General features: G+C 45.5%; 1 protein-coding gene across 3 annotated transcripts; it reads right to left on the bottom strand.

The window, feature by feature from the left end:
* Positions 1–2,779: 2,779 nt before the first annotated feature.
* On the bottom strand, positions 2,780–27,678 carry LOC138204484 (enhancer of polycomb homolog 1-like). Of its 3 annotated transcripts, XM_069159787.1 has the most exons (15): positions 27,401–27,678; positions 26,704–26,818; positions 17,070–17,229; positions 15,614–15,759; positions 14,964–15,170; positions 14,702–14,850; positions 13,414–13,567; positions 12,108–12,266; positions 11,794–11,883; positions 11,390–11,538; positions 9,879–10,300; positions 6,931–7,091; positions 6,382–6,523; positions 4,879–5,278; positions 2,780–4,743 (listed from the first exon to the last, which is right to left on the bottom strand). In XM_069159787.1, the coding sequence occupies exons 2-15, from the start codon at positions 26,734–26,736 to the stop codon at positions 4,671–4,673; spliced, it is 2,445 nt and encodes an 814-aa protein (XP_069015888.1). In that variant the 5' UTR covers positions 26,737–26,818; positions 27,401–27,678; the 3' UTR covers positions 2,780–4,670. The 3 variants fall into 3 exon arrangements, with proteins under 3 accessions (XP_069015888.1, XP_069015887.1, XP_069015890.1); XM_069159786.1 differs by lacking the exons at positions 26,704–26,818; positions 27,401–27,678 and adding an exon at positions 23,620–24,128; XM_069159789.1 differs by lacking the exons at positions 2,780–4,743; positions 26,704–26,818; positions 27,401–27,678 and adding exons at positions 5,468–5,501; positions 23,620–24,128 and having other exon boundaries at positions 5,193–5,278.
* Between the last annotated feature and the right edge of the window lie 239 nt (positions 27,679–27,917).

Here is a 27,917-nt window from a genome sequence, read left to right on the forward strand (position 1 = left end):
TTAAGATTTGTCCTGAATAACTCGCATCTCTTCCTGTATTTTGTTCATTTGACTTCAGGACTTGCTCAGACAGGCTGAACATCTTCCTCGGGACTCAAAATCAACTTGTTTTTTCAGTCACTATCCTTCGTTCATATTTTGTTTTTCTGCAATAAAATACGTTCTTTGAACAGCAAACGTCAGATTGTAGGTCAACTTCAAATACGACACCAAGTGTACATCCGTAGCGTTTAAGCCACTTTTACCCGTGGGGTTTTGTTTTGTTTTGTTTTTTCTTCCATCTCGTGACCCACTCCGATCGATAAAGAGCCGCGTCGACACGGGACGAAGGGACGGGGACACGCGCAGCTGTCGGCGAACTTCAGAGGCCGAGTTCCCCCTGAATGCATAATGGAGGAGAACTAACGAGCCCATCTCTCATCAACATTCCCCCACAGTCACCTTCAACAATACACTCGCGCCTCGCCGCGAGTGGCGGCCCTCGGCGGGGAGATGGATTTCTCTGTTCTCGTGTCAGAGTATTTTAATGTGTCATCAAAGTGGCAGCTCATTCCTGGCACAGCGAAAAGAAAAGGAAAAAAAAAAACCTGAAGCCCGAGCCAAACACCGGGAACAAGGAGTCTGTCTGAGGGATGATATTAGCATACCGCCTCTACGGGGCGATACGAGAAACGAATTCAGACAAGACTTTATTGACTCCGAGGCGGCGTTGAACGGCGCGGTGATTGTGGACCTGCGTGGTGCCACTGGCATGAAATAAAGATTGCGGCACCGGGTGTGTAGTTCTGTTTGTGTAGTTCTTTTTTTTTTAAGGGGGGAGGGGGGGGGGGATTTTCTTTCTCTGACACCAGCATAAAAACTGTGACAAAAGTCTCTTGAAATCCTACTTTCCTTTAAATCCATCATGGGTTTATCAGGCCTTGAATTCCCCCAGAAGACATTAAAGGCCTCTTTCTCACGTTTAAAAAAAAAAAAAAATTATTGGAAACTGCATTTCGGGGGAAGCATTCTCATGTACTTTGTATTATTCGATGAAGTAAGGAAATACTGGTGACGAGGAAGTTGTGCGCCAATTGGCACTGGGGGCAAAGTTGGAACTGCAAGTCACGTGACATTCATAAACGCAGAAAGCGTTTTTTGTTTTGTTTTTGTTTGTTGCTGTAGCCGACGTGGTTTCAAATCTCAGGGCGCAACCACACCAGCAATTCAAAGTCCAGTTTGACTCTTCAGCCTCTCACACCTGTCGTCTGAGACCACCTCTCCACCAGGATATCCGACCCCAGTGGTGGCCAACAGCTGCACCGTGTTTTCACTCCTTTAAATCCCCCCACCCCACCCACCCCCACCCCTCCACCGCCCCTCTGTTTGTGCCTGATGTGGATGTGGAGGAATTTGTCACTTTCATTTGGAGTTTAAAAAAAAAAAAAAAAAAAAAAAAAATACATGCAAAGCTTCTCTGGAGAATGTGGCGCTAAAAGATGAGTTACTCAACAGTGAAGATAAGAAAAGTCAGCCCGCCCCGCGGCCCGCAACGTTAACCCCCCTCACACGCGATTCAGTTCCATTACAGACTAAAATTATAGCCGGGGAAATAGAAGCTGCAGACTCATAAATCACTGTAGAAAAAAAACAAAAATAAAGAGATGTGCAGTGAATCTAATGGAAATTCCAATATATGAGCTACAGATGCAGCTATCTCCCGCCACCTCCACCCCCCCCCCCCCCCCCCCCCCCCAGAAGACCTTCGTGATTTATTTCTGCCACCACTGTTAACACCCAGAAAAAAGGCTGATGAGGAAAAACAACTTTATTTCAGCTCTTGCGCTCACTATAGTAACGAGAGAGATATGTGAAAGCACGGTGAACGCCCACTCTGCAAAAATTGCGAGGTGGGCCAGTTGTCTTTGCCCGTTGACAGATTTCCACTCCGCATAAATAATCTGGAGGTGGGGGGGGGGGGGGGGACTGAATAACGCTGGCGGCGCTCCAGCTCGGGGAGTAATTCGGTCTTTATACCAGGAATTTGTTCCATCCCCCCCCCCCCCCCCCCCGAAACGCTGGCACACAACTAACTGGAAAGTATGGAAAAGATTTACAGCACCCAAAAGTCTGAAAACTTCTTAATGAAACAAACAAGATGCAGTTTGTTTATTTTTTTTTAGTGAGCTTGAGAAGATTTCATGTCCGGGTGGTATCAGTCTTCTGGTCTAACGCACTGAATGAAAGATAATAAAACACATTCCCTACAGATGCCAGTCGGCACCACAAACCGCTTGCTGCATCTCACAACCAGGAAAATATCAGCTAAAACTATCAAGTTTTTCCTGGAGAGAAAAATCCTTTTTTTTTTTTTTTTTTGTGTTATGGGAAAAGAGCAAAAACCCAAAGACAGAAAGTCTTGCGCAACCGGAGCTTATATATTTAATTATAAATACCTAAATTCTAATGATGGTGCACGTACAAAAAACCAAAACAAAAAAAACACCATTAAAACATGTTTTAATGGTCAGGAGTCGAAGAACTGATCAGCTTTTTTTTTTAAATTTTGCATCCCGGTGTGTAATTAACCTCATTAAACTTCTCATAAAAGTTCCGATTCAACTTTGATCTGCGGATATCGTTGACGATATGTTCACCGTGTAAAAAGATCAGCTGTACATTTGTGATTCTGTACTAATAAACCTGCTGACGGATAAAACAAACCTCAACTTTCTCACAACACGTGTTTCCTTTACGTTTCACACACACACACACATAAAATACACCAGAGTCCAAACAATTCACATTTAATGCCCTGGGCTTTATTGTCTTATTTTAGTGAGAGTTCTGTCACATTATTTTTTTTTTTGTGTTTATTTTTTTTTAAGTCTTTTCAGCCTCCAGGTGGGACAAGTAAACCTCAAGGATATATCCTGCCATTGGACTGGGCATTCAGAATCTGACAAAGACGAGAAGCACTACTAAGTAATGCTGCCTTTGTGCCTAACTCTTCACAGAAGAGAGTACATAAAATTCCCCAAAGGAAGGCACCCAATACTTGTGGTTTTTGGCCTTGCAGCCGTCTGGAGATTCTTTTTTCAAAGAAAAAAAAAAAAAAAAGAAAAAAAAAAAAAACAGGAAAAGAACGTAAATTAAAAAAAAAAAAAGAAAAAAAAAAAGAGGACCTGAGGAGAAAAGTGTTTTTTGTTTTGTTTTTTTTCCTCACAACTTCCGTCCGTCCTCCTCGTTAGCATTTTTTGTTGTTGTTGTTATTAAAAACTGGAATGATGAAACACGTACAGCGATTAACTGCCCATTCACCTCCCTTTATCACCTGTGCATGAACAAGTAACAAATGAACAAAAGAATGAAGTCTTTCAATAAACGAAAAGCTTACAATCAAGTTTACCACAAGAACAAGAAAAAATAAAATTTAACAAAACAATTACAAAAATAACTGAATTTTTGTTTTACAAAAAAAATGTTTGTTGGATAAAACAAATATAAAAGGGGCGTCCGCTTGCATGAAAATGAAGGACGACCCCCTTTTTTTTTTTTTTTAAACAAACAAAATACAAAAAGCAGCATTGATATTTTATCAAAACCATGAACGACAAAAAAAAAATAAAAACATCACAAGAAAAAAAAAATAGTGCTTAAAATCAGAAGCGGCAGCTTCTGGAAGAGACTTCATCCCTGTTTTGTTACTTGTGTTTGGGACAATGTTTAATGGAAGCTCTGTGGAAGAGAGGAGCGCCCTCTCTCCCAGGGAGTCACCTGCCAACACACAACCACCTCCTCCTCTTCCTCCTGCTCATCCTCCTCATCCTCCTGGTCTGTATGTATGTCACCACTGATTTTCACATGATCCACAGAGAGAAGCACAGGGACCCAAAATAAATGTGTGTGTGTGTGTGTGTGTGTGTGGCTGGGGGGGAGGGAGGTGATGGTGGGGGGAGGGGGAAAGTGGGGGTGGGGGTGGGGGGGTGGGGGGGGGGGACCTGCATTGTGTTCACAATATACAAAAATACCCAGGAGTCCGTAGCTACCTAACATTTACTACAGCACAGGAACCAACAAAGGTACAGTGTACAAATAAAAAAAAACAAAAAAAAAAAACAAACCAAACCAAAAAAAAATAAAAACAACAACAAAAAAACTGTAAACACAGCACAATAAATAGATTAAAAAACAGCAGGCTCCGCGCACCATGCACATGATGTGATAAAACTCTTCTCTATACAACTCCCACATCTCTCACACTCGTCACAAAGTACTTGGCTTTCTTTTTTTTCCTTTTAAAGTTTGACTCCCAAGTGCAAAAAAAACAAAAACATCACAAATGGACAGTTCTGTATTCAAGTAATATATACAAGGGGCGGGGAGGAGGGGGCGGGCGGGTATTACAAATATGTAGTTACTGTACAGATACTAATTTTGCCATATTCATAATTTACAGGTGTCAATATTTTAACTTTTAACAGTAACAAAAAACAAAACAAAAGAAAAACAAACAAAAAAACCGCTTTAAAAAGTATGAGAGATGAGAATTGCAAAAGCGAGCGGCCGCGGCCTCCCGTCGCGCCGCCGAGTCGCCGTCAAAGAGTCCCGCTCGTTCCTCCCCCTTTTTGCATTCCCGCTGCTACGATGCACAGCACCTAGAAGAGTCGCACTCCTCGGCCTCGCCGCTACTACGTCACCTCCATGGCCACTGTGTTGTCTGCTATACTGTTCAGTGCTGGCTTGTCTTCGTCGTGATTATCCCTGTCGGAGGAAACAAACGTATGACTGTAAGGCCAAAAGCCAGGGGTCTGTTAGCTGAGCATAAACAGTGCTAATAGTCTTTGTAGTCCAATAGGCAGACGTCAGAGCGGTTTTGGCGGGTGTAGCGAAGCTCACCTGGAGCCCATGTCCATGGGCGACGCTCCGGAGACTTTGGGCATCTGCAGGTTGGTGGCGGCGGACAGCTTTAAGGCAGAGGGCGGCACGTTGCCGAGGGTCCGGGGGACGTGGCGTCCGGCCGACGGCACGCTCAGACAGATGTTGTTCCCGATGAGGACCTGAGTGGTGGCCGGGGCGGCGCTGGCAGCGCCGCGTCCCAGGAGGCCCAGCGCCGCCGCCGTCGCGTGGGCGCTGGGGGTGGAGTTGAGGGGGGCGGGGACGGCGTTGGCGGGCGACGGGGTGGCCGAGTTGGAGGAGGGCTGGAGGAACGTCGGGGCGGCGGCGGTAGTGTGTGTCGACTGGTTGGTCTGGTGAAGGGCTGCGGTGGAGCTGGACAGGTGCAGACCTTTAAAAACACCTGGGGGGGGGGGGAACCAGAAATGAAAAATGATATAAAAAAAAAAAAACACAGAAAACTTGGATTTTCAAAGTAAAAGCAGGTAAAGAAAAAGAGGACGTGAGGAGAAATAAAACCCTCTCCGTCCTCCTCGTTAACATTTGATTTGTTTTGTTTTGTTATTAAAAACTGGAATGATAAAACACGTACAGCGATGAACTGCCCGTTCACCTCCCTTTATCACCTGTAGGTAACGAATGAACAAAACAATGAAGTCTTTCAACAAGCGAAAAGCTCACAATCAAGAACAAATTCAACAAAATGACAAAAAGAGCATTTTTGTTTCACAACAAATATAAAAGGGGCCTCCGCTTGCATGAAAATGAAGGACGACCCCTTTAGAAACAAACAAAATACAACAAGCAGCATTGATATTTTATAAAAAACAACAACATAGATTTCCAAAACTACATTTTGTTTGGCTATCCTTGTAAATTGTTGGCGTGAGATCAGCACGCAACGACAAAGTATGATTTTCGGATCAGACGTAAGCCTGCACAATGTAATGAAATCTCATAAATCTCACCTTCATGTGTATAATGTTTTAATTCCTGGACGTCGGAGCGTCGTTGATGCAAATCGGTAGTGATTGTGATTTATTGGGTGTTTTGTTTCCATGTGTCGGGTGAAAGCTGCTGAGGTTGCGGTTATGCAAGCACATTTTCTGCAAACGTCCTTTTAACCACGTGCTCCCACGTTAAATACCTCCGAGGTTGTTTTATGTCAGCGGTCCCGACGCCTCGTCGCCCCGTGTCCTTCCTAAATATGCAGGAAATGTACCCGTGTGACCCCTTCGACAGAGTTTACAGTCCCACTGGAGACGTCGGGGGGGAAGTACTTTCACCAAACAGGGAGTTGCATCTTTTCATGTTCAAGGATTTGTAGAGGAATTCAAAAAATGGCTATAGAGATTCATGATGTAACAAATCGTCTTTAATCCAGATTTATGTCTTCGGACCTCCTGACCGTCCTTTTAACCGTTGACAACGGTGATCAAAACCTCCTCATTGATGGGATGGTTGGTGTAAGAGCTAATAAATCAAAATCACAGCCGGGGAACTCACCTGCACCCGCCAGGACCCCGTTGACTCCGCTCGCCAGCACGAGCTCCTCTTTGGACTTGAAAGCCAGCAGCTGATCTGTGGTGACGAGGGCCGAGGCGGCGAACTGGGCGCTGGCTTGGTCCAACGTCTTGGACGCGAGTGCCTACGCAGAAAAGACGAAACAAAACCCCGGAGAGGAAACGTGTGAGGCCTGACCCGCTCCGCTAAAATGCGTGAAACTGTCAACAAAACAAAACAAACCGAGCTCAGCACTTCTGCTGCCAAAACCAGGAAACTGAGCAACCGGTGGGGCATTAATGCCGCTGGTGGGAACGGAGGACGTGTCCCGTTGTCCCGAGGATGTCCGAACTGACCTTCAGCTGGAAATCATTTCCATATGGGAGGAAACTCGGGCCCATGCGGCGCGGTTAAAAATAAAAATAATAAAAAAAAAGACACGGAAACAGCTCCGATGTCACACCGTAAAAACGGCCTTCTTCCTCGTACTTTTACATTCGTAACAGTCGCCGCCTTATCTGTGGTTCTCCGAGTGTGTCGGTCCGTACTGACCTGTGTGGTGTTGGTGGTGTTGGTGGTGTTGGTGGTGGTGGTGGTGGTGCCGGTTGTTGCAGGGTTGTTGGCTTGTTGTTGCTGTTGGCTCTGCTCCAGCTGCTGTTTCTGCATGAGAGCCAGCTGCTCCTGGTGCTGCTGGTACTGCTCGGCTGTGAACACTGCGGACGAGACCAGGCGCCGGTTAAAAGCACGATTTTGGTGGGGTGGAGGTGGAGGTGGGGGTATTTGGACCGTTGCCGAAGCGATATTCAGCAAGACGGGGGACAAAAAAAAGATATTTATTATGTCTTCTGTCAGGGAGAAGGAAAAAAAAAAACAACCCCACACCCTTCTTCTTATTGATTAAACCTCTAAAAGCTCATCCATGTTCATCAAAAGGACATATTTAGAAGTTCTATGCAGCACAAGCTGGCAGATCAATCACATAGCAAGACCCCTCCCATATATATATATATATATATATAAAACTAAATTAACACCACATGGACACGTGAAGTCTTGATTTTCCCTGAATTGGGGTCTTCAAAGCGAGAAGCGTGTGAAAAGATGACCTCTCCTCTGAACGAGGAAGACGTCGTCACCTTTTAAACCCGCATTCCTGCACTCGCATGTCAAATCGATCCGTTTGCGTACGCGGTCCCAACAAGATGCACGTGTGCGCGCGTCGCTGCGGGGCGACAAACGAACGAGCCTGAAAGTCCGGTCCGACGGTTTACCAAACGCTCGGCGCTGCGGACGTCCCGAGGCGTGACTGCACGATCTCCTTCTCGTACGCACACGCACGTATCCGAGCGGGCGACAACACCGCGTCGCGGGCGGCTCCGTACTTCATCTTGAATTTCGCCGCATCAGAAAATAACCACACACAAAAAAACAACAACAACAACAATTTTTTTTACAAAAACGTCCCTGTCTGTGCAAAAAAAAAAAAAAAAAAGGGATTTCAAAGGGTGGTGATGTCACAGCATTACATCATCCCCCCCCCTCCCCCAACGTGTGAACTTCCGCGTAAGCAACAACAAGCACGGCTTTAAAACGTCTATATTTAAAACACAATCTGGACCTCAGTCTGAGCCACTGTTGTTGTTTACAAACCATCAGGTTATGTTTTGTTTAGTATTGGCTGCACACGCCGCTAACGCAGGATACCTTGAAATATCCTGATGTTATTGCTCATCAGTAATCGTGAACGGAGCGAACAGACTTTCAAACCTCAATCATTTTTGTAGTTACAAACAAAATGGTTTCTTTTGAGCAGGTTCTTAAAAAAACCTGCCAGGTCCAGACGGAGGGCACTAAAATTGGAGTTTTGAACTTTTGAAACGCAAAATTTGTGTACAGCTACTTAAAACTAGAAAAAAAATAAATAAAAAGCATTGTTTTGTAAAAACCATGATCAAAATAAAGTAAGTGGAAGTTTAATGCTTTGGGAACACTGATAAAACTTGAAGACACATGTTCTCCTCTGACAGCCCGCTCGAGGCAAAAGAAGAGGACGACTTACGAACAGCGGCTCTTTAACGTGTTTTGACAAATTTCAGGCTAAAAGCCACCAGTTAAGATCAGAGACGGTCCCGAAAGCAAGATGTAATACGTAGAAGTCTTTACCGACAGCTGCGATTAACTTGCTTTAATAACAATCGCGGGGAAAGAAATGAGTTCCGCAATCTGAACATGTCCCTGATTTCGCCGGAGATAAATGGCCCTTTTAGAAACTAACCAAAACAAAGGAAATGCCCACTCATGGCTCCACGCTGAGGGGCAAACAAATTACATGCATTTTCAACCTCATTTCTCTTTAATTATTGAAGGAACCCATAATGTGGCAACTATCTATTATGTCTCCAAATAGAGGCGCCAACAACAGGAAATAATCAGGCCTGTACAAACAACCTCCTTCACAAAATACAAACAGCTCGACTTCGAAAGTTCAAACGGTCGATGTTTTACTCAGCTTATTCCACAAACTTGAATTTAAAAAGTTTGCTGTTGTCCAAATTCACGTTTAAAAAAAAAAAAAAAAAAAAATGTCCACGCCAGAGTTTTCCCCCTTGAACTTGGCTGAGTATTGACAGATTAGGAAGTTTGGGGGTAAATCAGGAGATCTTTCTGATAAATTTATATTTCTTACCAGCTCAGTGCGCTTCAAATATTCACCCTATTTCCCTCCACACTCACTCAAGCACACATTGAAAAATATATTGCTAATCAACCCCTCCGCCGCCGCTACACAAGCCGGGGGAACACGATATATTATAGCATGAAAGCAGGAAGTTCGTGTGATTCGGCGCTACGCAAATAAACTGGATTTACCGTCAGTTTGGGAGCACAAGCTGCAGCACAGCCATCTTCCTTTGAGGTGCCTCATCAAAAAAGCAGCAGCGAGTCTCGACTGAACAACACGCGCGCAAAAAAAAAAAAGCCAATCTATAAAACAACAAGCACCTCACATCATGTCGTTCAAAGAGAAACTCTGAATTACGCTGCTCCACGTGCACCACAAAGCAATTCTGCAATTTGTCTTTTTTTTTTTTTTTTTTTTTAAGAGATGAGCAGGAGAGGATCCTCTAACGGGTAAAACCAAAACAATAGAAACAGAATAGAATACAAAATTCAAGAGATAAACAAAAAACCAAGAATAATAAAATACACCAGATTCCAGAGTAAAGTGCTCCTCTAAAAAGACCAAACATGAATACGGATGCTGACGTCCAATTAAAGCAGTTGGCAAAACGAACCGAAGGCAAAGCTGCATTGGTGCCTGAACGCAGCTCCTTCTTTAATTATAGCAGAAGGCTTCGCTGAATCTACCCATGAGCATCCCTGCCAGAGACTGTAACCTTGTAAGAATGACACGTTTCCTTAAATTAGCTCCCCTGTGATGCAGAGAAACCTCCCCTCCGAGGCAACCAGATGAAACGGCTGCAACGCCGCGGCCGACTCACCGTTGACGGGCGTGGCGGCTGGGCCGGTGCGGTTCTGGGAGCCGGCTCCTCCAGACAGGGTCCGGGTTAGTCCCGACACCGTCCGGCTAAAATCCCTAAATCCTCTACGAGACAAGTCTCCCGCACCCAGAGGGTGATGGGATAGCGTCCGCGGTCTGAAGTGCCTCCAGCGGCACGCTTTAATGTTCAAAAGAATCTGGCTGAGGTCCATGGGCGTTGACGACGACGGCGGCGGCGGCGATGAAGGTGAGGGGACGTGGGAGGAGCTGGTCGGGTCCGAGGTATTGGTTTCTGAGGTACTGGCGTTGGAGTTGCGGAGCGGAGAGCTTGGAAGCGGCGAGGCGAGTGGTTCGGGCTCCGGGTCGGAGTCCGGGCTCTGGCAGATGTTGTCGAGATCTGTGTGCGCTCGGTCCAACAGGATCCTTCAAACAACAACAAAAACAAGAGTCAGTGGCAAGTCGTTTAAAGGTCTGACGGCATTTTGGTTACACTGCAGCGAGTGCGGCTGTTTTATGTAATTACAATGTGCCAGTACCGAATATAGCAGCACAAAAAAAGAAGAAGAAAAAAAAAAAAAACGGAGTTCGACAATCGTCGCTGCGGCCTCGAGAGCTCGTTGCAATCTCAGAAAAACAGACACAAAAGGCCGTTTTCTGCTCATCTGGAGCCGCGTGACCGGTGGAGCAGAAGTTATTTAGTTTGGCCCGAGGCCGGAGTCGGAGGAGAGGCTGGTGTAGTAATCTGACTTAAAACTGTGCAGTGGCTTTTTTGTTGTCGTTTGTTTGTTTTTGTTGTAATATTAAAAAAAAAAAAGAGAGAAAATTGTGCAGTGTCAGCAAAAATGTCAGGTGAATAATCTACTGTGGACCTAAAACAAACACTTTTTAAAGCGCCGTGCTTTCTAAACACGATCGCCGTCATAAGTACGCGTCATATCGAAGAAGGTGAGAAAGGGGAACGCCGCTTATCTCGTGTGTGTGTGTGTGTGTGTGTGTGTGTGTGTGTGTGTGTGTGCCTGCGAAGCCGATACCGGGTGACCCAGTTGGTCTCTCCTTCACGACAACCTGGCGTGGAGCCGGCTGCCTCCTCCAGTCGCTCCGTCTTTATCCAATCGTGTGTGTAATTACCGTGGAGATATCAGACGGAGCCGCGAAGTTTTCCCGCGGCGGCAGGTGAATCCCGAACAAACGGGAAGCGTTTGTGTTCGCGGTTTGAACACCAGCTTGATATTTTAGAATAAAACGCGCCTGGCAAACGGTCTCTGGCAATCTGCCAAGAGAGCTGGTACACGGGCAAAACAACCTCGGTGCCTCCAGCCAACACTCGGCTGAGTAAATCTCCTGCTCGGCGTCGATACTGGCAGCATTCCTACACACGTCATATTTCTGCATTTGCGGTTTTGTTTGTTTTAGAGGGAGGGGTTGGGGGGGGCGCGCAAAACGACCGAAGAACCCGGAAACGACCGGTTGCGTCACAGCGGCCGTAACCACGACAACCCAGACCAAACTCACCTGCCCCCTCTGGCCACGCGTCGCCGTGCCAACCCGATGCAGCGCCGCGGCACGTTCAGCGAGGTCAGACAGTAGCGGAAGCGCGGGTCGCCGAGCCCCCCCTCCGACGGGCTCGCCCAGGGCCAGCTGCCGCTCTCGTCCGGACGAGACTGAAGGAAAGACGAAGAGGGAGATGGGGAAACATCAACATCAACAACAACAAAAAAGAAGTACATTGGATATTAAAAACGTCGAAACAATAAGAAGAAGAAGAAGAAGAAGATGATGAAGAAGAAAAAAGAGGCCCGTCTCATTGTTGCATCGTCCTGTCCGGCAGAGTGTGGGAGAGAAGAGGCAGCCAGACTGGGCAGCTTGCTTGTTGGAGCTATAAATAGAAAGCAGGGGAGTCACAGGAGGGCACTCACAGCGTAGTACTGACAGCCGGCCTTCCTCCTGAACGCATAGCAGCCATCTGGGTCATTCTCCTCCTCTGCCTCCGAGGAACCTGAATGGATCTACACAATGCAAAACAACAACACAAAATCTGTAAATAAAGAGCCAGGGACTTGAAATTGTACCCCCTTTTTTTTCCTTTTTTTTTTAGGAGATCAATATTTAGCTCAGTGATTAAAGCTTTCATCCTTTTGTTTGCTCAGTTTGAATATGAAAATTGTGCCGGAACCGCCCGACAACCGAGGGTTGAATCATCCGCGTTCATCCCGAGACACGACGGCGTTACCTGTGAGAACGGTTCTTCGTCTGAGCTGGGGAAGTCGTACTGGTTGAGGTCCTTGGGATTGAACACGGAGGGCCCCGAGTGCTGCGGCGCCGACAGCGGAGGGATTTTGGGCTTCTTCTCGTATTTCCTTTTGGTTCGTACTGCCTCCGTCTTCTCCGGCTGGGGGGTCGGGGTGGGGGGAGGTGAAACGATAGCATGTTTATATACTGCGTTCTGTGTAATCAAAAGGACATTTTCCCAAATGCAAAAACAAAGCTGTTGCTGGTAATTGAGCGGTCGCTTCCGAGTGTGCAGAAACAACAGCGAGTAAAAAATAAATAAAAGAAGAAGCATTGATATGCAGATGGCAGCACGTGCCAGATGCTGCTGCCGAGCCAGATGGCTGCCCCCTCCCTCCCCCACCGCCACCTCTCACCCCAACTTCCCCCGGTGGGACGACCCCTCCCTGTCTGAACAGACTCCAACTCTACCAGGATTAGTCAGATGCTATTCAGCCCTCAGACTCTTTTTTTTTTTTTTTTTTTTTTGAGGGGGAGGGGGACAAAACCTAACAGAGAGGCAGAGACTCTGCAGTGAAGAACCGCTGTGTCAAATCAATGGAAGAAATGAGGGTCAGAGGGATGAGGGGGCAGAGTTAAACCCCAAAATGACTGTCTGTAAACAAAAGGGAAAAGTCAACCAGCTGGTAGTGGGAGAGGGGGAGGGGGTGCAGAGGTGTCCCTGCAGGGCAGAAGGTGGGGTGGGGTGGGGGGGGGGGAGTTGTTGGACACTGGAGATAATGAAGTTATAATGACAGGAGGTGACACGGAGTTCACATCAGTGTCGTGTAATGAAGTGCGAAATGAAAACTCGAACAATCTAATTAATTTGAATTCAGCACAAACCACAAAAAAACTAAAACATATTCCTCTAAAATTTCTTCCATTATAATAATCTGCTTTAAATGGTCTCCACCATGTATTTTGACAAAGGAAAACCACTGTGGGTAGATTTTGTACACACGTACGCGGGAAAGCAACAATTGACCGTCAGCATTTGTGCTCCTCGTGAGTCAATGATTTTCAATAATTAATACCAAGTTGCCGTTTAAAAAGTGATGCTTCTTTTCAAAAGAAGAAAAACTCCAAGGTCTGGCTCGTGTCCGTGTACAACGCGAGATACGGCATTTAAATGTGTGAATTCACTCAAGTGAAGGACGCCTGGCAAAGTCTATATCACATCCCGCACTTTCAGCCTCCCCCTCCCCCCTTGACATGTATGACATTATCAAGGACGAAGCGAGCGTGTTTGTGAATGCGGGCCTTACTTTCTTGTAGTCCTTCATGTCCAAGTGGTCCTGGTGCCTGTACTGGTTGCTGCTGGACAGGGGAATGATGGGGATGGTGTAGACGGGCTTCACCAGAGCCCGCTGCGCCAGCGCCTCCGCCATCACCTCGCTGCCCAGGTCAGGCATGGCGTTCCTAATGGACGGGGGAGGGGAGAACAAAACATATGAAATACTACAAATCTTGTGGAAATTGTGCAGTTATTTATCTCCGATGTTCAGCAACACGGCCCGCTAAAACTTCAGCGCACCGGAGGAGCCCGGTACACTCGGGTCACTCGGGTCACTCGGCACCAGCACAGCATGGTGAAGTGGTCTGGGAGAAGATATCCGCCGGGAACCGAGCGCTCGCAAGTGAACACTGGCCGCCGTGCGCCGGGGCAAGAAAAAGCAGGCACGGGGATAACAAGAGGAAATTGAAATGTCACTACAAATCAAAAGCACTTCAAGGAGACGGGTCCAATTTAAGCTCGCACTGACAGCTACTTTCAGAGGAAATTCATTCCATTCGGATGTCATGTTTAGATGGATCGCAACGGCTCCACCGGGGCAGCGAGAGAAGAAGAAGAAGAAGAAGAAGAAAAAAAAAAAAGAAAGAACAATTCAAAGCGGAGCTTGGAAAACAACAACAACAAAAAAAAGCTGATACGTGAAAACAAATATTGTATAATACAAACATATAGTCTAGTGTACTGCCAAACAGACTGGGGATAATAAACTCTAGCAGGCAGCATGATGTCGATGTGATATGATAAACAGGGTGAAGTCCAAATTGATAATGCAAGCAAGAAAAAAACAACAGCAAATGTCATCATTGCCTCCCAATTAGCAGGAGCGGTGGAGCCCGACCTGACAGGAAATATGTGGTTGACTTTCACACAATCAGTCAGGGAGCTGACAAGTGCTGTGTTCTTCTGTGTCAAGTTCAACTTGATGAGAAAACAAAAATGTGACCACAGAGGCTGTCCAAAACACCACACACGGTGACAGCATTTTAAAACCACAAGGCAACAATGTCAAAACAACAGGACGAAACGTTGACCGATATTACCCAGAAATCCATCCGTGTATGAACAAAGTGAGAAATACACTTTAAATGTACGACTGCGTGCTGAATACCAATAAATAGGAAAAAAAAAAAGAAAAAAAAAAGCCTCCTTGACAGCAGCTACTAGCTCGACGCTGCAGCTGACGCAGTGCAGTCGACCCGGACAACCAGCAGCCGAAACTCTTCGGGGGGAACCGATTTCACACGATGGGTCTCTCTCACCTCTTCTCCACGATTTCCAGTGTGAGGTGTAGCAGCTCCCTCTTGCTCTTCTCTCGCCTTTTGATCATCTCCAAGATGGTGACAGCTCGGCTCAGGTCCCTGCGCAGCTTTAGCATCTTCTCGTATGACGCCTCGTCATTCTTTCGATTCTGAAAAATGGAGCAGCGATGATTCAGAGCGTCTCCATTTATACCGGAACTTATTTCCCCCACCCCCCCCTTTGATGCACAAGCTCCTCCTCCTCTTGACCAAAGCGTCCTACCTTCCTGGTCTGCATCTTCTCCGTCCGTCGGCGGAAGGCCACGTAAGGGTCGCTGGTGCTGGAGCCGTCCCTCTTCTCCTGCTTGACGTTGGGGATGAAGCAGCCACCCTTGCAGATTTTCCTCTTGCGGCTCCAGTAGTCAAACACCTCCTTGATCAGCTCGTCGTCCTCCTTCAGCAGCAGCTTGGCTTCCTGGAGAGTGACGAGCTGCGGCGGGAACACGGGCGAGACCAGGTTCATTATTCACAAGACTCGTGTATAAAAAATAAATAAATAAAAGTGATAAACAAAATCGAGAAGAGACTAGTTTTTTTTTTTTTTTAAACAAGTTGCTGTCATTAAAAACAGCCAATGACGTGACAAAACAAGACTTTTTGGCTTTCAGTAGTTCTTGTGGCCTTCAGGGACACCACATTAACTTGTACTAGTTTGGCAGTTGTATGAATTAAATTTGGACTTATTAGAAATCACAAGAACTCCGAAAAAAGCCCAAACTGCTCCTAGAAAAACAAAGTAGTAAGAAGATGACCCACCCCTCGAATTGGTAAAATACAGTTAGAACCGCAGAAATGAGTCCATGGTCGTATTTATTCTGTTGTAAACAGAATAAACACACACACCCACACACACATATATAGGGTGACAAATACCTGCTGGCCGCTGCCTTTCTCCAGTCGGTCTATCATTTCTTCAAACTGCAGGGCAGTGATTTCCATTTTCTTCTTCAGCTTATTCACAAACGTCTCATCCTCTGAATCTAGGTCGTGGTCTGGCTGCTCTGTATCCAAACTGAAAGCTGAGAGATGAAAGAGGAGCCGGTTACCGGAGAGACAGACTACAAGCTACAATATTTCAGAGGGAAATTTGGCAGGTACAGCGGTGCACTGAACTAAACAAACATCAGAAATAATAATAGTGCAGACGGCATCGTGCAATGAATGGATGATTCAATATCAAACCACGAGGGGAGATTTTACTTTGCAAAAGCGAAACTTAAGCAGGCACATTTTTAGAGGGATAAAATTGGTTACATTAGGAAAAAGTGTGTCGTTAAACAAGTTTAACAAGGTCTGCTGTATTTAGCAACATTGCATTTTAAACAAAGTCAATGAACACAAGCCGTGAGGGTACGAGTTTCTAAAGGCGTTATTGTTATTCGACTTCATCCGACTTTATTGAAAGAAATAAACAACATTTTTTCACGACAAAGCACCGTGTGTGTTTAGTTCTGTGCCTTTAATAACTCAATAAAGCAGTGCTGCAGGACAAACACTTGCAATAAAGTTGTGAGCGTAACCAGGCAGTTGCTTATAAATATTGCCCGAGGCTGAGTTTTTGATTTTTCACCCGACCAGTTCGGCCACAATTTCAAGCCCCGGCTTGCAGATTATCCAGAAAAAGATAACAATTTAGTCTGACAAAAAACATAAAATGGGCAAATATGTCCGTCTGTTGTGATCCATCAGCTACTGTGACCCGAGGGAGAAAAAAATAAAATAAATAAAAAAGTGTTTACTGCACAGCCACCATCAGAGCTGCGCTATCATCAACACATTAAACTGTCAAAACCGCTTGGGAAGGTATGCAGCGTTTCCTCTCAACACACCGTGTTTAAACTGTTCAGATGACGGGAGAAATTAAGGTGAGAATATGTGCAACAGCTGTCCCACAGTTTGACATTCAAACGGTCTAACGGCTGCAGCACGCACACGCACACACACACACCAAACAAACTGTATTTGTACTCGTTTTTGATGAGACGCAGCTTTTTGGGGCCTATTTTGTTGACATTTCACGCTCCAGATGAAGAAGCTTATGTCGACAACGTAGAAGGACGAGAACCAGACAAACTTTTTTATTTATTTGTACTTCCAGTTTCTCTTTAAACTGCAAATTGAAACACACGAGCCTCTCTCTCTCTCTCTCTCTCTCTCTCTCTCTCTCGCTGTCGACAGGATCCAAACACACACACACACACACACACACACACACACACACACACACACACACAGAGACAATCCGGTGCATCCAAAACATGGCCACGTGCTTGTGGACCACTCGCGCAGCTAAAGCAGATAATCCGGTGGCAAGCGGCCGGCTACTCACGCTGTATGTGAATAAGCTGCTTTGGCATTTTGAACTCCCCGGGGTAGAGGGACTCGTAGTGCGTGATGTTGCACTCCGCCTCGGGGACGGGGATGACCATGTTGTCCCGCTTCTCGCCGTACACCTGCTGCGCCGAGATGGCCCGCTGGAGATGGTGCTCCTGGAAGAGAGGAAACAAAACAGCCGGTTAAAAAAAAGAAAAGAAAAAAAAAGGGACTGTAAATGGAGGACTTCTGCACAGTTCATTGTCTCAACTAGTTTTCTTCACACAAGCAATGCAAAAAGTGAATTTCAGGATTATCGACCTTTACATGTGAACAGGAACAGGTTGTTTTTTTTTAAATAGCACTTCATTGCGTGGATACGTAATCAACAGAAGGGTGTGAAATGGGAATAAAGATGAGCAACATGTCACTGAATTTTTTTTCATTTTGCTTCCAGACATCCTGAACACAGGGACACAAGTCTCCTTCAGAGAGGATTAATAATCACAAACCGTACAGATGGTAAAAAAATAAATAACCAACTGCTCCAAAGTTCTTCTATGGGATAATTAACGCGGTTTGTAGTACAGGATCTTCACTTCCACACAAAGCCTCGGCATCCATCACGGGAAAATGACACCTCGCTTTCGGAGCGACAGCAACCCAGATCTCGCATTGAGAGAAGCAGTATAGATTCATTTGCGCTGCAATATGTTGCAGGAGCTATGCGGGGAGTCGGCTGCAAAACATTTCACAAACCTAATAACTGCACGTAAAGACTTGTTTTTCACCATTAAAAATCAAATGCAATGGCAGTTACTAAAAAGTAGAGCATTTCAACACAGTACGGGGGCTGCAGCCGTGAAATATCGTCCTAATTATGCTGAACATCTTCCACTGTTTCTATGCTATATATACATTCGCTAATAACACACTGTTTGTCATAACGTATACAGCCTATTGTATACAAGCGCAGTGAGGAAGTATCTCAGAGAAATGAGTCATCCTTAGGAGAGCGGGTGTGGGAGTATCAGCTCGTGTACCGCTGTGTCAATTCCAGTCATCAGTTCTTCCCATCGTGTGCGGACATCCTTTCGAGCATCGCCACAGGTTAAAAAAAAACCAAAAAAAACTCAGCAGTGACTCCTTTTTCTTTTGCTGAAACTCTCGGGCGGAACAAGAACGATAATACAAAACTCTAAACTACCGAGCTCAGAGGGAAAAAGCTGTTGCGCGTCCTGAGCCCGTGGGATCAAATCTGAAATACCTGCAAGTTCCTGCAGCGGCAAGTCTCGGTGCTTCGAACTGCAGCACAAGCAAAGATGTGGAGAAATGAGTCAGGCAGTTTGACTCTCGAACTCGGCGAGCACACGATGTTTTTCGGCTTTATTCTCGGTAGAATCCAACAAAAACGTGCGTCATTTTATTCTGTCGTACGTCTTGTCTGGATGACGTGTTACCGATAGGCCTTTTTCTGACCGAATAGTCGAAGCAAAGACCTGCATCAAAAGCTTATTACCAATGTGGTGCACAATAATTGTGAGCTTATTATGAGTGTTTTTTCTTGCGACAGATGGCCGAGTCAGTCGAACGGACTCGAGGCCCGTCTTTGCTCTAACAAGTCTTCTAACAGAGCTCCTACTCATTTTTACACATTACACTTTTTTTTTTTTTTTAACACAGATTCTTGGCCATGACTTTGAAAATGTTTGGTCAAAAATGACCATCAACAGATATATATATACCCCCCCTCCCCCGCCTCGCCCCCCCCACACACACACCTGGAACTTTTTAATTGCACACTTGCGTGGGAGTTTTGAAGTGATTAGGGCCTTAAATACTCTCCAGAGCCCTGAGGAGCTCTGCATGGAGTAACATGAGGACCCCTATCAGGGCTGTGAGCTGGCATGAAAGGAAGCAGCATGTGCCCAGTGCTGAACCATCTGCCCCCCCCCTCCCCCTCCCCGTAATGTTTATCAAACCCGGCGTTGTGTACTTTTTTTCTTCCTTCTTTCTTACAACCGATACACAAAGACAACAGCTTATTTTGTCAACTGTGAAAGCGTTCCCCCGCCGACCTACTGAAGCCCGACTCCGCTCTTTGGTGGCTCTAGATGAGTTTGGGAAGTAAACACACAACGTAGCCGCAAAACAAATTGCCACGTATTTTGCAAATCCCTTTGTAATTTCTGACAAAATCCTTAAAACCGGCACGTTACGCTCAGCGGCGCTGAATTTGGCATGTTTACACGCGCAAATGACAAATCGCAGGTTTAGGACGGCGAAACAAAAGTGCTGCGTTTTGGCTGCGACTGTTGTTGGTGTGTGTGTGTGCGTTTGTGGGCCGTCTAGCCAAACTTCGGTGACCACAGACACACACACACACAAAACTTCCTGCAGTTAGCTAACAGCTCTGTGCCCTCGTATATTTAACTTGCTCAGACGGTGTAAAACTGCGGAGACGTCCGTCCGTCCACATCTCAGCGACTGCAAGAAGAATGAGGCTTCGCGCTTCGCACAGCCGAGACGGAAACACACAAATTTCACAGCTTTGCACTTCATACGAATAGTGTGACAGCTTTTCAGAGCACAGGATATTTTATTTGACTCGAGGCGTGCTGCCGGCCTAAACCAAAAAAAAACAGTTAAATGTTAGAGAACGGCTTGGAAGTTACACATTTATGACCGAACTAATCCCACTTATGGTTGACTGTAAAAATGTATTTCCCTCAAACCGCCATAAACATTATGTGGTCTATGACTCAAGACTGTTACCTGGCACGGTTATATGGCCAGTCGTTAAAGCTCAAAGCAAAAACAGATCAGTGCTTCATCAGTCAAACACGTCTGCCGATGACGTGACCTTATGTAAAACTCCACCAACCAACTTACCAACAGACCGTGAAGGATCTGTTTTCTCGACTAACTCGTCCAACGCATCCACAACAAGTCCCTCGCTGGCTGACACGCCGATGAACCCCGAGCTTTGTGAGTAAAGGAACCTACATAAAAGGAGAGCTGCGTACGGAGCCAATTAAACCTGAGCCTGAGCCCAGACTTGTCCTCTTCCAGGCTTCGGTGGAGGATATCACCTTGGCGGGGTGCAGCAGGCTGCCCTGATCCTCCTCTGGCCCAAAGAGATCCAGATCTTGCGCAGCTGTGATCCTCGCAACCGCGGTTCACGGCCTGGGATTTCCTGTGCTGAGGAATCGGGTGAGTGGGGATAAAAGGGCTTTTGTGAATGGGCACATGGGAGGTAGTAATCTAGGTTACTGTAAGACCTGCTGCAACTGTGGTGTTTTAATCAAACTTAAAACGATCTCCCGATGCCGGAAAGTTTAGTGGCATTTATTCTCTTTCTTCCCAAACAAATTCTTCCTTACTGCTCTTGCGTCTCGCCCTAGAAAAACACAAACTGATATTGAGCCTTCAATTCTCTAGTTCTTCCCAGGACACGGCGCTCCGGGACCGACGTGGAAACTCCACGGCGGCGGCGCTGCTTTCTGTCACGGCCGCACCGATGCAGGGAGAGAGGAGACGAGGGGAACATTTTTTTTTTAATGTTTTTCCTCAGCACCACGCGTTCCTTCCATTAAACGTTCCCGAGACAAATAAGACGACTCCAACAAAAGTTGCCATGGCAACAAAAGTGCGGGCCTCCAGCAGGTGTTTTTCAGCTCATGCCGAGCGAAATGGAAAAAGCGAGGAAGTCTTTTAAGGACGGCGATCTGTTCGGTAAATCAATAGAGTACATGCACTCTGTCTGAAATCCCCCCCACCACCCAAAAAAAAAAAAAAAAAAAAAAAAAAAAAGCACTTGCAGTGCATGAAATGACACGAACAAGCAGCAAAAAAACCAACAACAACAACCAAAAAAACCCCACCACATTCCTTTACATCTAATAAAACAGACAGGGAAAGTGATCTGTGTTTTACAACATCTATAACTCAAAGGAGAATCAAGATCGCCTTTCATCAGCTACCACCGAACACTCAAATGACATCAGACAAGCAGCAGCACATTGCAGCTGGTGCATAACTTCACAGCTGTTATTGAGGCATGTATATTCAATATAAAGCTAAAATGATCACTGAAACGAAGTTCTCTTTCTTAGAGAACATTTTCACTTTAAAATCAAAAAATATGGCTCGAGCAAATCTGAAGATTTGAGTCTGAGGGAAGGAAAATTATTATCTTTTTTGAACGGCAACTTGTCATACTTACGTATTTGAGTTAAGTTTTTCCATCTTGTGTACTTCCTACGTTTCACATTATAAGACTTTACTGGAGACAAATGCAAGTGCAATTTCCACTTTGTGATTTCTGGCATGATGCATCTCTACATAGTTGAACTATGAGTGCAAATTTAACAAGACTTCCTAAAGAAGAAGAAAAGATAAGGGACGAAAATGCTCCTTTTGGTCCCTGTTATGCCGTCACACATAAATACATGGAAGCAGAAAGCCTCTACAAACTTCAGTATAGCACCGATATATAAAACGTGTACCGTCACAGTAACTATGCGTGCACGAAACACCATGTTTCTTGTTCCAATGCGAAAGGAGTTCAAATTGTGCTGCAAGAGATTCAATATTTCTTATCTGGTTTTTGGAGCCATGAATGCTGATGAGGCAGTTACCGGATAATATAAAAAAAGAAAAGAAAAGTCCACTGGCTTTAAATTCGGCTTACATCCTGCACGCTTTACACGGTGCATTAAAGCAGACGGTCCTGCATGTTCGCGCCATCAGTGCTCACAAATTGTGCCTACTCACTGACTTAAACTAAAGAGGGAAAGCAAAAGCATGTGGTCAGTCGGTCGGCGCGTCTACACCCCCCATTGTTGCCGGACAGGATGTGGGTCAGGGAGCTAAGCCCATGCACAGCCTTGTAGTAAAACGGTCCTCTTTATCTCTGCTGTCACGCTGTTATGCAATGCCGCCGTGTGCATGTGTACAGTACGTGGGGGTGCGGTGGTGGTGGTGGTGTGTGTGTGTGTGTGTGTGTGTGTGTGTGTGTGTGGAGGGGAGTCCTGCTGACTTCGCTCTCCTGGTGTTTTTGTGTCTGCTGAGGCATCTCGGCAGCGTAGACGTGACCGAGAGGAATTCAGCCGGGGCAGAAACCACGGCGGGGTTGTAAACATCCGTCAACACCACCGGCAATTAAAGCTTTGTTTACGCTTGTAAATAACAGCCGGCTATCAAAAGGTCGGGGACAACAGACATCCCCGCAGGCGACTTGACAAACCTACGAGCAGTTTCAGGTGGTAATTGAAGAGGCTTAGCTTTTTTAAAGTACAGGATCAAAAGTAAGTTCAATGGATTGACACCGTTTTGATGTGTGAGTCAGAATTCAAAAGGCTGAATCTGGACAATATTCAACTCGACAAGGGTTGAAATGTAGAGCAGCTACGTGGTTCTGCATAAGCCGTCAACAGAAACAATGTGAATTTATTTTATTTGCATGTGTAAAACCTACAAACTATAAACGAGACTAAAAAACTAGGAAAGAAGTTGCATGAATTCTACGACTAAAAATCTGAAAAAGTTAAAAATGAGACAATTTTCTAAAATGATCCCCCCCAAAGTTAACATTTATAATTATAAAAATGCAACTCTTAAGGCAAATAAAGACGCATGATTTGTGACATCATTCAGACCGTAAACAAACTTGTCTTTTACACTTAAGCTGACTGAACTGCAAACAAGCCCGCTAACTGACAGAAGCACGCTTTTTTTTCTTTTGGCATTTCTTCTCACATCTAATCAATAACAACAACAACAACAACAAAAACTATTAAACGTGGCAGCAGAAGTCTACAGTACCAATTATCACGCACCCCAGTGACCAAAAAACAAACAAACAACCAGATGTCAACGCTGAAAACATGAATGAAAGCTTCCTCTAAAAGATGTCACGTCGCATTAAGGTCTGCATGCGATTCAAGAGGAAAACGAGTAAGAAAACACTTCTTCTTCCCTCCTGATAAACAACAACACACATGGCAGAGCTGGAGCTGTCAACACGCAACACCTCGCTGTCAAACCGGGCTTGGGGGGGGTGAATGGGGGTGTGTGTGTGGGGGGGGGGGGGGGACTCACTGTCTCCCCCTGGCATTTGTTCGCGGAAAGCACACCACGTCCGAGGCCCTACCCCCCCCCCCCTCCATCCCACCACCACCACCACCATTTCCCCCCCCCCCCCCCCCCCCCCCACTTCGCCTTCACCACGGAGAAAGTCAACAAAATGGTGGAGCAGACGCGGGTCACGTGACTCCTTTTGTGCGTTCGGGTCCGGTTTCAGAGGAAACGAGCGGACACAACACGGCCGACGAGTAAAATACCGCCGCGCCGCGACCTCACGGAGACACCCGCGCCGGAGCGGCTCGGTGAAATTCAGTATTCGTCGAGATCCGTCGTGTGCGCGAAAAGAGCGAAGATACGGCGGCCATTTTGCACAGGCTTCTTGCGCAGGCAACATTAGCGGCGCCCCTTCGGTGTGAAAACACGGGGAAAGTGATCCAGCGCCAGTCGGGCAGCAATCAAAAAAAAACAAAAAAACATACCGATTCCTCCTCTTTTTCCATCCCAGTCGGCATCTGCGGCACTGCCCGGTTGATCGAGGCATATTCGTGCAGGTCCGGCAAATCCTCGCAGCGGAAGACGGGCAGGGGCTTACTAGCATCCAGCGCCCGTGCCCGAAACGACAATTTACTCATTTTTTTATTTTATTTTTTTTTATAATAAAAGATGCAGCATAAATCTATTCGATCTGCTAGGAATAACAGCAGGTCTGCCTCGAGTTCTCATGGATGAATCTGTGACGGTCTCCGAGAGTCAGCTGGTCGATTGGAAAGGGGGGTAGGCTCGGGTCCGTGGCAGCGCGAACAGAGCCGGGGCGGGCCCGGGTCTCGGTCGCTCTCTGTCGGTCTCTCGCTCTCCCAAGGCTCCGCTGTTCCTCCCCGGTTCAATACGCCATGGCCAACATGGCGGACATTACAAACTCATGCAGCTCACCGCTCCGCTGCGAGCGGCCCAACCCCCTCGATCACACAAACAGCCATTCCCACGCAGTTTCGCACGCGTGCGCGCTCGCGAAACCCTTCGGGGTACGAGGGGAGGAGGAGGGAGGTGAAGAGGAGGAGGAGGAGGAGGGAGGAGGAGCGGATAAACCAACGGTGGGGGCAAGATGCTGGATGCTGATGAAGGGACGTGAACTTCCCAGGCTCGGGATGTTCACATCCTGTAACACGCCAAGACTGATGCTGACGTACGAAAAACATATTTATTCTCCACGTGGAAAAAAAAAAATAATTAAAAATTAAAATGTAAAGTATAAAATCAACGCCAGAGCGTTTAAATAGAATACATATATTTCAGGGTGCAAAAACACTATCAGCACTCACATGCTCTTGTGTGCGTGTGAATATTTTATAACCTTGCAAGAACACGTTTTTATAAGTTCTGTCGCGTGTTATAATTATTGTATGCGGCCAAAAAAACAACAACAACAAAAAAACAAAACACGTTCTACCAATTAGATCCAACTATTTTGCAAATATCGCCACCCTGTGGTGCAAACACACAGCCACACCGCAGTGTCTCCACTGTGATTAAAAGAGCTTCTTCAGTTTGCATGTTAATGCATCACAAAACACAACATGATCAGAGAAAACTTACATCTCCACAACTTTGCAAACATCATTACCATCTTTTTTTTTTTAAACATAAAGTTCCCTCAAATACTATTAAGTGAATTAATTTAAGTATTGCTAGTGAGGGGGAAAAAATAATTACATGCACCAAAAAAAACAAAACACGGGTGGACATAACGATAGGAAACAGTTCAATAAAATGGTTGTGCAATAGATGCCAATTGAGGAAAGCTCTGTAATCTTGATTTCGAATGAGATGTGTTAAGTTTTGTTTTTGTTATTCCTTAAATAGGGATGGAGAGCAGTCCACCCTGCAAACTAAAAATAAGACCAGCTTACTGGATGGAAAAGGCTACTTGAACACCGCCAGATCAATTTGGTTTTTAATTTAATTTCATGAACAGTCCTGACAGTCTTTACGTGAACTTATTAAGTAATGCTCTTTTTTTTTGTTTTATGTTTTTTTACCCTTTGGGTGCCGGGCCATTAACAATGAATAGTATGTCGTGGTGTTGCAATAACTTGTTTCTAACTGGTCCCGTGGGCTACACACATCAATTTTATGACTTGCCAAGCAACAGAAATCAACATACACCGACACAAGCAGCATTGTTTAATTTGTCAAGAATCACTTTTTTGTGATTAAGTGTTGTTTAATCCCAGTTGTAGCTTCATCTTCCTTGTCGGTGACAGTCACGCATACAAAAAAGCTGCCGTAAGCTGCATTAACTGTGCATGTTGAGAGGTCCTTCTGTGCTGCAATACTTTTACATTTTGGTGACCTGTCACGTGAGACGTGTGTCCCCCCCCCCCTCTTTCTCAGCTGACAACCTCCATCAATGTAGCATCTTTAAACACAGAACTGCAAAGGTCAGGTAAAAACTATGCTGATGCTCCGCCCACCTCTGAGCCCGGTTCTGTCGGAGGTTTCTTCCTGTTAAGAGGGAGTTTTTCCCATCAAGAGGACTTTTTTCTTCCCTCGTAACTTATGTGGGAATTGTTGAATTCACACACACACACACACACACACACACACATTTTGGTCTACTAAAATGGAAGAGGGAATATGGTAGACTTTTAATATTACTGCTCAATGCTAACCGCTTTAGATGTAAAAAGGAAAGTTTTATCTAGTGAGAACCAATACAGAAACTATATATAAAACTGTAATAGAGAGAGAAAAAACATCCTCCTTGGAGGACGAGAGCAAACTCGATGATGGGTGTTTTGAAACTGTAAATCCTTCTCTTGTAAAAAACCATGTTACAATACAGTGCTTGGTGATGCAAGAGAGCCTGGAGCAGCCTGTGTAGCCATCTTGACCGATCGTGCCCTATTGATTTATCCGTAAACTCAGCTGAGAGACGAGACACTGCGGAGCAAAGCTGGTCCAAATTGGATAACGGCACAAGACACGTCCAAGAAGCGGTGTGCGAAGGTATTTTGGGTTCTTCACCTCAGACGGCAAAAGATAAAGACTGTTTAATGCGACTTTAAGGCCGCTGCGAAACTCTTCTGCGTTAACAGATCTCCTTTCACATGGGCGCGAAAGGCACCAAGAAACGAGTGAAGCAACGTCGGCTGCAAGTGTGCACACTTTTTTAATTGTTTTTTAACCACAAGTGTACGTGTTCAAATTATTGTTGAATTGAAAACATGTACAACACATCTGTCGGTAATGTCCTCGGCCACAAAAACAATATATCTGAATACCTATTGTGATTATACGCAACGCTGACAAATAAGAAATGGATGTGCAGACATTTTATCGTGTGCATTGCTTCATTATATTGTTACACACAAGGGGCACGATATGTGTGAATATGTGCTCTATATATACGTCTATTTATGTGTCTGTTTTTGGGGGTTTTTTTGCACGCTGAGAGAGAGAGAGTCAAATTCCTCGTATGCGGAAACACACCCGGCCAATAAATCTGATTCTGAATAATACAACACACCATATTTAGGTAGAATAAATAAAGAAATGGGAATAACCTGGAAGCCCGGGTGAAGATCCCCCACGCGCATGACTGAACGATCCAGATGTTGACATCATAATCATCATCCGTTTGGGAGTAATAAGATCACATCTGTGGGCCATAATGGACGCCTGTGAAACAAGAGTGTGTCAAGAGAGACAAGAATAAAAAAAAAAGAAAAGCATTAATGGGGTCAAATCTGTACAGGAAAAAACAACAACCACGCTGTTACTGTGATTTATGAGCCCCAGGTTTGTGGCATGTCATCGTCACATCGTATTGTCTCTGTGAAGCATTAATAACAATAATTATCTCCATTAAATGACGTTATGATGTTTGTCTTTGGACCGTAGATCAAGTTTTTTTTTTGTTTTAGCACGAGAGTAGTAGAAGAAAAAAAAACCTACCTACGAGCACATAGCAGTGTTTTTTTTTTTTTTAGTGTTTGTTTGTTTGTTGTTGTTGTTTTTTAAGGGGATTTTAACAATCGTGTCCCAGAAGATCTCACAGGAACAGCGACACCGAGGCTAGCTTGACGAGGCTAGCGCGTTAGCTCAGCCCCTGACCCTGCGCCATTTACCAGCCAGCTAGCAGCTAACGCGAGACCGCCAACACTTTCACTTCAACTCGCAACTAACTTGTCCGCTTTTCTGATTCCCTTCAGACGACAACAACAAAACGACCCCAAGCTTTGAGTGCGAGTTGCAACTTACCTGCTTGCTTAAGCGGAGGAAGCCACAGGGGAGGAGGAGGAGGAGGAGGATGGTGATGATGATGATGATGGCAGTTCTGCTGGTTGTCATGCTAGCCCAATGCTAACGCTTCGGTTAGCTCCCTTCAGGGCGCCTCGGAGGAAAAAAAAAAAAAAGGATTTCAGTTGATTTTTTTTTTTTATATTTTGGAAAGTGCGGGTTAACTCAGCACGAGAAGCAACAAAATACAAAATAAATACATTTTTAAAAAAAGCTACCGGAGTGATATCCTGTCGCTGACGGTGAAACTTGTGATAGTTCGGCGGAGGTTAAAAAAAACAGGAAAAAACAAAAAGACCCAAACTGACCACCGAAGACACTTTTGCAGGCGATTTCTGATTGGACGGCGGAAGCCACCAATCACCTGTGGATGAGCTCACTGGGTCGCCCCGCCCACCCCACGAACAACAACAACAACAACAACGGTAACACGAAAAGAATACAATCATCATAGCGACTGTAATTAATGATAAAGGAG

Source organism: Embiotoca jacksoni, unplaced genomic scaffold (assembly GCF_022577435.1).
Source record: "Embiotoca jacksoni isolate LCO1_2020_lvr unplaced genomic scaffold, fEmbJac1.0.p SCAF_25, whole genome shotgun sequence".
NCBI lineage: Eukaryota > Metazoa > Chordata > Actinopteri > Embiotocidae > Embiotoca > Embiotoca jacksoni.